Below are 11679 nucleotides of genomic sequence, written 5' to 3'. Positions count from 1 at the left end.
GTAGGGAATATAGCAGCCTTGAATACATAATACTCCACACACACCGATTCTTCATTACTTAACAATCATAACAAAACTAAGCCAGAACAGTCTGGCCACAGTAGTTTTCTTTTAGGGGTCAAAAATTAAGATGTGAGTGATCATTTATTAGATTTTTTTTTTTTCCACATTGTTTGCCTTGCTGGGAATGAGTATGGTGTAGGTTTGTTTAGTTTTTCACCAACCACAGGCTGAGCACTGGTGATGTGAAAGATGTATTCCGTCAACTTTCAACCGAGTGTCCCTATTGAGATGCAGCTGTCCAACTACAGTACGGCTCACTTCTCTGAGTTTTTGCGAGCGTTAATTAGGTTCTGTCGTATAGCCTGGTTCCTGGCCCTGTTTTCTTCATACTGGAAGACAGATAAGGAAATTAATAAATCAGCTGTTATCATTAAATAGATAAGTCAAATTTAAAAGTGCAGAGAGCATTTACTACTCAGGAACAGAAACAATATCTTTGACTGATGCATTAGAAATGCAGTTCCTTGTTAATATCTATATATTGGTTCATTTTTACTTTGAAATTAACATTTATTTGATTAAAATATGTGTTTCTAAGTTTGAGGTTATTAAGCTAAAGAGTATTAGAACATTATAAGAAAGACGATTCAGTTAATCTTGTGGAGGAACTTAATTACATAGCCATTTTATGTGTGACAGCTACACTTTACAACCAGGAAAAAAGTTGCACGGGTGCTATTCCAGAGCACAGGTCAGGCTCTTTTCCTTTTAAAAGATACTGATTAATGTAAGTGCGTCTGCCTTCTGAAACATGATTTTGTCATTACAGACTTGGCCTATTTTTGATCGTGGTCATTAATTATATGCACAGATAAAGTAGTATACCAAGATGAAAGGAACAAAGGCAAATTTGGGTTGAATGAGGATAAGGCATTCTGGGGGTTTTTAAATGGGTTAAAAAAACCCCATGCAACAGAGACTGGACTCCAGCGTAAAAGAGAATCAAGAAAGTATCAGTTTAGATACATGCGTAAGACGACCATACTGTCAGGTATGCCCCTGTACTCGCAAAAGCCTGAACACTGAGGAGCCTAACTTTCTTTCATTACAGCCAAAAAGGAAAGCTTCTCATGGCTAAAAGAAATTAAAAAGTAAAAATCAATGCATGATTTGGTGTATATTTCATGAGAAGCAAACTATTCTTGGCCTTAATTTAGAGCATATATTTGTTCAAGTTTTTTAATACTTGATATCAAGAATAAAACCCAGTAACACTACTAAGGAGACTGATTTTGGAAAGGATTTGCAGTTTTTCCCTCATTGTACTGGTTGGTTTGTAACTGAAATAATGGCCCGAAACTTTACTTAGCATTTACAGAATGCTTAACCTTTTCTCATGCCAATATTTAATTTTTCAATAACCCATCCATGTTTTTACATAGAATAAGAACCGCGGATCTTTAAAAGCTGCATCTGTACCTATTCTATACTTGTGAAGAGCTTAAAAGGTGTGTGTTCATACTCAGTTCATGCTCTTCTGAAAATGTATACATTAGCTAATCTACTTAAACTCCTAGAATCTTCCATTCATCTGCAGATGTAGCATGACAATGAACAGGTGCTAAGCAGCAATATTTTCACTTAGGGCCTAACTCAGCAACCATCAAGTAGTTTCAGTCAGCATAACTGACTTCAATAATAAGTGTTACTCATGCAGAAGTGACCATTACTGCTTTATATTCTATTCTGTGCGAATACCACTTCTAAAAAAAATTAAAAATAAATCAGAAGCAATCTGTGAAGTGTCAGTTCCTATTTGCAGAATTTGTTTGGTTAAACTGTGTTTCCCTATTTTTGTATATCCAAAAGTAGAACACGCCATTTGTTAAAGCCAGATTTTACCTGACAAATGTATCAAAAAAAGTTTAAACTTGATCTCAAATGCCCACTCCAGAATGTGCGTACATTACAAGGCCTATTTATTGATTTGTTCTACTTAGTAAAAAGCAACCCTATTTCTATCTCATGGATTTATTTTTTTTTTAATTAAGAACTTAACTCATAGTAAGTTTGTTTCTTACCTCTTTCTTTAAGCACTTCCGCATCTCACGGTCAATATCATTGCAGTGGCCGAAAAATTTCAAAATGTTGTGCTGATATGTTATGGAGAGAAGAAAAAATTACAATTCAAAGGTTTCTTCCTCTGAAGCTCTTCTTAGAAGTCACTTGCATTTTGCAACATCTTATGGTCTTCTTTTCCTTTTCTGTTTTTGTGAAAAATTATGCTTTTTAACTTTTTTACTGAGTAGCTAGAAGTTAAAGCTACTCCTGAACCACATTGGAACCAACTCCACCTTGCTGAAAGTTGAAGGTACTCACCATGTTATATAACCAGACTAAACCAGGATAGCTAAGCTGAAGCTATGAAGTCTAAATGTAGAACATACATTTTATTGATCTAGGAATCAGTCTTACAGCTTTCACTCACACTAGCTGGAATAACCTACAAAAAATAAATATTCTGAACTCCAGCTTGTGTAGCTGTAGGGAGATCTACAGGCATCCTGGAGGCAACATCCTCTGTGCTGTAGTTTTCATTATTTCTTTATGACCTAGAGAAGCAAAGGACTCGATGCTTTATCATCCTAACCACATGAAGAATGTGGTGTTGGCTCAGAAGATGCGGGCACTGGGCTTAAATGACTGAAATGTTACAACCAGTATAAAAACCAGGGGATTAAGTTTCTCCAGATCTTGAGGTTAATAAATTAGATACATTTACTAGCTTTGCAGCTCAACTGGGGGCCTTATGCATACATAAGTGTTACTTAGTTTCTGAAAAACTGCAGGCATTGTCCTCTCCAAGACATTCCCCAGCTAACCTGGTGATATTCACCACAAAAATCTGTCCTTTTAGCCAAGATCTCCTGAAGCGATTTCATATTATCAGCTATGAAATCACTCTCAGAATGCATTCTTCTAAAAGGACTACTTTTCAGAGTGATGCTTGCTAACATGCCACAGAATCTCATAGCAGAATCCGACAGCAGAGCATGCAAGCAATTCAGAAGACCTGAAGGAGTGAAGGTTCTAGTAGATATTTACAGCTACACAATCAATAGAGACAATTGGACCAATCTTTTAAAGAACTAATGAATTTAGAAAAAAAAATATAATGAAGAAGAAAACAGATGAGAATGAAATCACTTCCATATTTCAGAGGAAAGCCTCTGCAAGTTTCTATAGTTGATGGGCAGCTGGATGGATTTATCCAAGTAATACAGGAACACTATTCAGAATGCAAACAGTGGACAAGATTTCAGCCAATAGAACATGATTGAAAGTAGGAGTGGGTTAATAAAGATTATGACAAACACTTAACTATAGCAATGCTATAATTAGCTTGTTTATACCTCTCTGCTTTATAAAGGCCATCAGATGACACTCTGAAGCAGTTGCATGTGATAAATCGTCACTTTACTGCAAGGTGATCTTGCTTTTACAACATTTTCATTTTCACTAATACGATTTAATTTTGTATTCTACTCCCATACGTGCATGTTAAATTTCAAGGTGAGTGCTCACATTTCAAGCTAACTCCACTCTTACTAGTGCATACAGTGAGTTGAATCTGCATTTATTTAGCCAGACTCCTAAACTGTCAACTTTTTGTTTCAGATTATGAGGACAGAAGAGTCAGTTTCTCAAAAATAGTTACTATGCCTACTACAGTGATACAATTGCAAGACAATATGCATTTCCTTCAGCTGCCACCTATAAAAATAAGTTTCTCTAGAGCACGCACTTGGCACCAGAGTGGAGTTGTTAAAAAATTAAAAATAATGACATCAAATCAGAATTCCATTAACCTCTCCTCACTAGATGCAAAACTTGATATAACAGGCAGGTTCCAGATTAGGAATAAAGTAAATCAAACTGACTTTTGTGAAAATGCACACACAGTACACCCAAATAAAAAAAAAAAAATAATGCTTTTCATCCCTCAAGAATATTAATTTAAATTGTAGATGAAAGTTCTTAGGCCATTTTGGCATTATAACAAAACAGCAGGTAGTCATTTGTAACTGATTAAGATCACTGCCTTCTTAGATTTCAGTGACTGAAATTTTAAAATAATATTTTATTGAAATTTAATTAATTGAATTTTAAATGAAGAGGCATTGTTTCCTTTCAACTGTGAAAGAAGCCATCTTTACACTTTCTGTTCTGAGACTGCTAACACAGATACCCTCTCATAGTTGAGCACAAAACTGACAAAAGTAATTCCTCTTCATGTAAACATCAATTTAAATAAAACCAAGAGAAGATAATCCTGTGCATCACTATTAGTGGTGCTCCTACTCCCTTCATAAATCAAAATGGCAATAGATTCCTTTGAATCACTTGCTGCCAAGGAATTTCAGCACACCTTTTAGTTCCAGTTCCCTCTTCAACTCAAGGTAGTCTAATAAGCTACATTATACAAAAAGCCTATGATGCTTGTATATAACATTAATTTATATAAAAAAACCCAAAAAACCAGAACAATCAACAACTACTTTCAAGTAGGAAGTGAGTATTTCTGGATTTTCTAGTCAAAGCGTAGAAAGCCTAACTATGTATGTACCAAAAAGCTGGACAAATCTGAGTGTATTTTCTTTCCTGATTGGCTTTGTTTTCACAATTATGAACAATTAATGACAACACTTTAATTTTATATTGCTGATAGAAGTTTTAGTGTCCTCTTAACTGGTAGTCATTTTATTTGGCAATCCTTTTGATACCATAGCAGTTAATAGACAAGGAGAGTCTTCTCATTTAATGCTAGCTACTGAACACTTATAGTTACATTACAACATTAAAGTTGTTTAAAAAAAAATCAACTAAAAAAAAAAAAGGAAAGTCTTTATAATCTCTCAAATTACCTTCAGCATTTCTAGGCAAATCAAAATTTTAGAACTCAGAAGAAAAGCATAAAACTCTTACACTTAATACAACTTTCAGTTATAAAGCTTGGAGGTGTTCTGTACAACATTGTATCTTAGGTTTAAAAAAAAATTTAGACAGCGCATAGGAACAGAAAGGCAATGGTATGGCAAGTACCACATATGAGACGGCATCAACAGACTCCAGCATGCTTACATTTCAAGTGCCAACAAAAACGAATTAAATGTTCCTGAACAAACCCAGTACCATATACTCACTGCAAGAGAATTTAGTATTAAAACTATACTCCCTTCGATGTTGTCATTTAAAAATAATAAGAAAGTATGGTACTGCAAAGGGCTTTTTTATATGTTAGTTTAACTACTTCAAAAAATCTGCAAAAATGTTGTTATCCCTCTTTCATGCAAAATGTCTTCTCTTACATTTCATGTATTATCAGCCTTGTTTTTCTTTCTGTAATGACTTTTGCAAATAAAAAAATCTGAATTCTGCTTAAAACAGTAAAGCTAACATATGTATCATCTTAAAATTTAGGGATAACTGCATTACAAAACAGTATAAACATCACATCTGAACATGGAGATGAAAATATTGTAACTGCATGGAATGGTGTAAACTGTTGTTTTCACATTCATATTCAACATTTAAATATGTTTTTGTCTCAGTGGAAATGATAAAATTGAACTTTTTATGCATTAATACAGAAATATATCTGTCCAGAACATCTGTTTAGAGTATACAAGAGAACTGGGCAAATGATTAACAATATTGCAACAGTGCTGCAGGTATATTAACTTTCATTGCAGTGGCCAACTCTTCTACATCTAGAGGTTTACTTCAGAGCAAATTAAAAAAAAAAAAAAAAAAAAAAAAAAAAATCTTTAAATATACATCTAGAGGTTTTTTTAAAAAAAAAAAAAAAAAAAAAAAAAAAAAAAAAAAAGCTTTTAAATGAGTGAAATGAAGTTTGTGTCTTCTTGAAGCAATGAAGAGCCTTGAGAAGCCTTTAGACAATTTGGCATTTTACATCCTTGGGTAGGTGCCTATTAAGAAGATGGAAGTCAAACAGTAATTCGCATTTAGCTCTCCAAGCACTGAATGTAAGGCACACTGCATGTCTGGATCCCCATCAACACATCTGCTTATAAATAGACTGAATCATCTGCCCAGTGGACAGCTGGAATATGGAAATGCTGTGAGTGTACAAAAAGAGGGCATTTGAAGTTGCTTTTATTATTGTTTGTTGAGGGGCACGCAGTACTAAAAGGTGAAAAAATTATTTCAGTTCTTAAAATAGGTCTGTACTTGTCAAGCTGTATCACAGGAAATTTTAAGGCATGTTTTATTACCTAATTAAATCACTGGCAAAATTTTACACACATTTGTCAGATACCTCTTCAGTGAAAACATCCTAGCCACATTTCATGGCTGTTCTGCCTAGAGGAGGTTTCTCTCTCTATGATCATATAATATTCTCACCAATTTATCTGACACTTATTTCCCCAACTCACCCACTCTTTCTCTGCTTAAAACTCCTTACCTCCTTGTGACATTTCTTGAGCAGACTGATAACTAGATTACATTCTTCAGTGTGCAGATGAGGAGACAGGTCTGGATGCATCTTTATTAGTTAGGGATAATTTTAGTAGTTCAAGGACAAGAATCTGAGAAAACTTCCACCTGCCAACATTAAAGTATGAAAGTATAACTAGAAAGTTTGAGTTAACCACTTAAAATATTACCACACATTATCATTTTAGCAAAAAATATCTTGGATCAAAATGCAACTTAATATGTATAATTTCTATTACACAGTTAAAGTAATTAAACCCAGCACATGTCTGTTCTTCTACACAGCCCAAATATTGAAAGTTAACCAGAAGTTTATATTCTTTGCTATCATGGACATAAGCATGCATTTGGGATTTTAATCTTCAGAGACTCCCTAGTAGCATAAATCTTTCTTGAACTGAAGATTATCTTTCCAGTTTCCTATTTCAGTTTTCTTCTTTCTAGCTTTAAAAAGCTAAGCATATGTAATTTTCTTTCTGCCTTATACAAAGGTAGATCAGAACAAGAAGCACAATGGTATTTCACTATGGCACTCTGAGAACTGTCATCTTTTTTTAGTTATCTACATGCTTTTTAAAAAATCCTGAGCCAAAGCTTTGATGATACTTTAAAAACCAGTACTTAGTCAATTAATCAAAACAGTAATGATTTTTAAAAATTATATCCAATTGGAATGTCCCTTCTTGCAACTTCACATTGTTGTCTCCCATCCTTTCACTATGCTCTTCTTAAAAGCATCTCGATCTGTTTTCTGCATGAATCCCCAACTCCTACAGGTAGTGGAAGACAGCACTTAGGTTTCCCTTGAGTCTTCTCTTTTGAATACTAAAGCAGCCTATCTCCCTTAACTTTGCCGCGTATGCCAGCTGTTCCACTCTCCTGACCCTCTTGGTTTCTCCTTTACTGGACTCAGTTAGACTCTGAGACTCAAATATGAACACAGAATTTCAGATGTGGCCTCAAGACTGCCAAGAAGAGGGGAATCATAAAAACTTCTCTTGACCTGCGAGCTGCACAGCCCAGTTTGCGGTTAGCCTTTGTTGCCGCAAGGGTGCCCTGCTAAAGCACGTTTTAACTTCACACCAACCAGGACCCCCACGTCTTTTTCTGCAGAGTTCTATGGGGCAGGAGCAAACTTTGTTCTAGAAATAAATCTTTATATTACTTCCTATTTTAAAATAAAATATTCCCAGAAGTAATTTTCAATATTTTTTGTTGAAAAGCATGGAAGTGTCATATGATAATGGCTGAAATAAGATGACAGTTCCATTGTGGAAGATCACTTCACCACGGAGAGAAGAAGAAAAGTCCAGTTCATGTCAGGACAAACGGGCTCATCTTGACAAAATTCTACTTGTATGACCCATACTGCCACTGAATTAAAGAGACAACTTTTTTGTTTGCTTACTTAGTATTTTGCCATTCCCTTTCTTCCCAAGGAGATCACCTTCCTATCTGTAGTACACAAGGCAAATACCACTACAACTTGTACTAAGTACCCATCACTGTTTTAACACTCCAGCTAAACAGACGAGCTAAATCAAGCGGTCAGATTTTGTAAGCGCAAAATCTCAATACTCAGTGTTGCCAGCTGTCATCTACACCGCTATTCCTAGAATACTCAAGTAATATATTGGGCTTGAAGAGGTACGTACACTAATTTACCCAATTTTTCCCATCATGTGTTCAGCTTAACAAGAGTTACAATCCCACAAGCAAACAACATTCTAAAAATCCAAACAGATTTAAAAGCCTCTTGAGACCCATGAGAATATGTTCCACATGGTATTGCAAACATATGTAGTACGTGCTTTCAAAAATCTTCCCCATACTACCTAGAAGTCTAATATTACGCTAAATACACTCTTAGCAGAGAAGTTGGAAACCATACAAGTTGCTTAAGCATTCTGTTCAACAAATTAACAAATGAACCTTTAGAAATATGACAGCAGGAGCACAACTGTAACAGCAAAGTGATTAAGAACCCTGCTGTGTTATTGCCACCAGCTTTTGATTGCATGCCACACAAAGTCAATATGTTTTAAATTTATCAGTAGATTTTTTTTAATAGCACTAGAGTTACCATTCCCTTGAGAGGGTGACCTGTGCAATGACTGCACATTACTTTAACATGTGTGAACCCAGCTGATTATTAAATCTCTTCATCATTCAGCCTCCGACTGCTCTTCCTGAAACTGTCATCTGAGCTGTCTGACTCAGAAGGAGAAAGCAAGACTAACGCTCCAGTGAAATAGGTAGCATGCACATCAGCACAGGCCAGAAAGTCAAAGGGAGCATTCCAAGGAAAGATTCTTTCTAACTAAGGTGAGTAATCACTGCTATTGTTTACAAAATTATTCTCAGATACAGTGGATAAAAGCTATCAATGCCACCAATAGATAGGTGACAGTGTATTTCATCAATTGAAAGCCTTCTAAGGACGAATGAATTTTCCAATGGCACCCCTTGCAGGACAGATGCTACAAATCAGAGGTCCTAACTGTCACATCAGTTCATAGATCGATACTCCTGAAATTCATTTTCAAATAACATTCAATATTAAAATCTTTCAAAAGCAATTACCAGATACGGTACTCAGTTCATGCAGGCTACAATGCATTAAAGTCACAAAACATCTCACAGTGATCATGGAAGGCTTAACTGGAGCCTTTAAGTACTTTTGAAGTTCATGACTGAACAGTATTATCAGTGCTCCATTTTATATTTATGTTTAGGAGTGTCAGATTAGACAGTGATCTATATATTATCAGAGAAGGCTAGAATATTTTTGGTGGACAGGAACGACTCTGATAGATGAAAGAGTTTCAAGAGTAACAAAAACATGTATGGAAAAAAAAGGGCAGGATGAGCTACGGGTTTCCTTAGTTTATTTTTAATTATGTTCTAATCTAAAATAAAGATAACAAGTTGCCACCTTACCAGATTTTAACTCCACAGGGGCAGAATTTTATATAGATGGTAGCTCATAAGGTAACCAAGTATGAAAAAATACTGGAAAAAAATTCACAGAAAAAGACTGTGAATAAGCAATATAAATTGCTCTGAGAAAATACAAACAGAAATGCTGGATAAAGAATCTCAAGGTAAACACGCAAATGCTGTAGAAGAAATATTAGCAGTAAAATAGAACAATATTAAGAAAATACAGGAATTGCTTTAGGAGGAAAATGGACTGCAAAATGCTAAGCAAACATTAATATCTGAAGTGACTATTTGGAGAGAAGTATTTAGATGAACTCTTACAGAGAAGCACTGACATATTGCACTGGGTTGCACAAAAAATGGTCTGCCCTTTAATGTGTTTTATAGGAGATTTTGAATTCTGCACAGTTTCTCCTTCTGTGTTAAAAATTACACTACATATGTATCTAAATGACTTGTCTGAAATGCCTCAAGAACTAACTGCAAATTTCTATGAACTATTAGCCTCTGAAGGTAGAAGACATGGATAAAGATGACTGAACTTTCAACTTCCTTAACCAGTTTCTAAATCTACGCTATCCTTCAGGGAAAAGAAAAAAAAAAAACTAGGAAATTGTCTGGTTCCATTAGCCTATTCTGTGTAGTTTATCTTAAAGTGGGGAAAACGGGATGTTCTAGCCTAATGGTTTCCACAATAAACTCTTTAAAAAAAAAAATCAAAAGCCTAAACTTTATGAGTTCTCTGACAATGACTGAATTTCAAATGCTAATATTTCTGTTTAGAAAAATAATACTTAGAAGCTAATTCCTTGCATAAGCAATCCTGAACCCTAAGTATGTCAAATTGCTAACGATTTCCTAACAGGAATCAACACATAAGTTATCAAGAAGAGACACACAACCCTAATCTAAAAACCTATCTATACACATTCAATATATTAAATATTTAATATTAACATGCAAAAGGAACCTACATATATTAGAGAATTCACAATAAAACTGCAGATGCATAGCAAGTAGGCAGAAACCAAAAGGCTGTCCCAGAAGAGCAAGAACACTGTATGCACTTCATTCACACTCCTGTTAGACACAAAAAAACAGGATGAAGTGCTTCTCTCCACATGCTGGTTTTTCCTCCTGACCTCCTTATGAGAAATAGCAAAAGGACTATGCCATGTGGAGAGAGAAAGGGTTTGATACATTCCCACTTCTTTCCCAAATGAAGCATGAGATCAGCGTGTCAGGAGTCCAGGGAAGTTCCTTTCTTTTCTCAGAATCTCCCATAAACTAGTTTCCTGATGCAGAAGGAAAACTAAATTAGGTTGCTTTAGTCTTGCTGATTAGCTTAATGCTTAATATTTCCATGATTAGAGGACAACAATGAAAGAAATGTTTAAATCTAGGTAATCGCTTTCCTAAGATGCTTTTTACACATTTCACTAAAACATGTTAGAAGACTATTTTATAAACTAAGTTCTGGTAATTCTTCCATTTAAGAAGTTGCACACAAAAGTAATTTTTTTTCAGGTTTCTAAAGTCAATAGTAAAAAAAAAAATACAGGAATTCACATATTGTCCAGAAAAATGACTTCTTAAAGCAAAATGCAAATTCTTGTTTACCAAACCTGAAAGATGAAAAATCACATCTGCGTGTCTACACTGCTAATCATTAAGCTCCTTAAGCAGAAACACAGAACTTTCTACTGTACTACGAGAACACACACATTTGCTGCAAACGCTCAACTAATACCCACAAGGCGGCAGCATGACCATGCAGGAGAGAACACGTACTAAAACGAGGGAAAGGTGAACAGATCTGCACATTCCTATAAAGCCACTGCATCACTCACCATGTGTAGCATTTACTTTTACACTTCGTTTCACTGCCTGCTTTGAGTATGACCATGCATTTTGATTTTAAGTTATAAGTTAGATATTATTGCTCTGTTTGGCTTTGGAGAAAAATACTTACAATCCAAACAGCTCTTTGTTTACTCAAATCACGGGTGTTTTCTGCAATATACAAAGTATCAGTATAAAAAAGGATTGAGCTCCGCACCTAACTGGTTGGTGTTACCTGAAGGTATCATTCATTTCACTTCATCAGAACTTCTGCATTCCTGGTGTTACCTTTCATACACCATTAATAATTTTTATGGTAACAGCTTAGAATACTCAGATCAGTCAATCAGTGAAATGAGCAATCACAGTTGA

The 11679-nt window shown here is 35.1% G+C and overlaps 1 protein-coding gene across 1 annotated transcript; it reads right to left on the bottom strand.

Annotated features, from left to right (window-relative positions):
* Nucleotides 1-317: 317 nt before the first annotated feature.
* On the bottom strand, nt 318-6571 carry CMC2 (C-x(9)-C motif containing 2). Its single transcript, XM_010080662.1, has 3 exons — nt 6491-6571; nt 2085-2156; nt 318-392 (listed from the first exon to the last, which is right to left on the bottom strand). The coding sequence occupies exons 1-3, from the start codon at nt 6569-6571 to the stop codon at nt 318-320; spliced, it is 228 nt and encodes a 75-aa protein (XP_010078964.1).
* Nucleotides 6572-11679: the final 5108 nt, after the last annotated feature.

This window comes from Pterocles gutturalis, unplaced genomic scaffold (assembly GCF_000699245.1).
Source record: "Pterocles gutturalis isolate BGI_N339 unplaced genomic scaffold, ASM69924v1 scaffold26094, whole genome shotgun sequence".
Classification (NCBI taxonomy): domain Eukaryota; kingdom Metazoa; phylum Chordata; class Aves; order Pterocliformes; family Pteroclidae; genus Pterocles; species Pterocles gutturalis.
This window is presented reverse-complemented; position numbering and strand designations above follow the sequence as displayed.

Excerpts from the sequence above, each read along its gene's own strand:
- CMC2 (XM_010080662.1), bottom strand. The coding sequence starts at position 6,571 with ATGCATCCAGACCTGTCTCCTCATCTGCACACTGAAGAATGTAATCTA. Across the intron at positions 2,157-6,490 it reads TCAAGAAATGTCACAAGGAG|CACAACATTTTGAAATTTTT; the intron begins GTAAGGAGTTTT and ends ATAACATATCAG. Across the intron at positions 393-2,084 it reads GGAAGTGCTTAAAGAAAGAG|TATGAAGAAAACAGGGCCAG; the intron begins GTAAGAAACAAA and ends TCTGTCTTCCAG.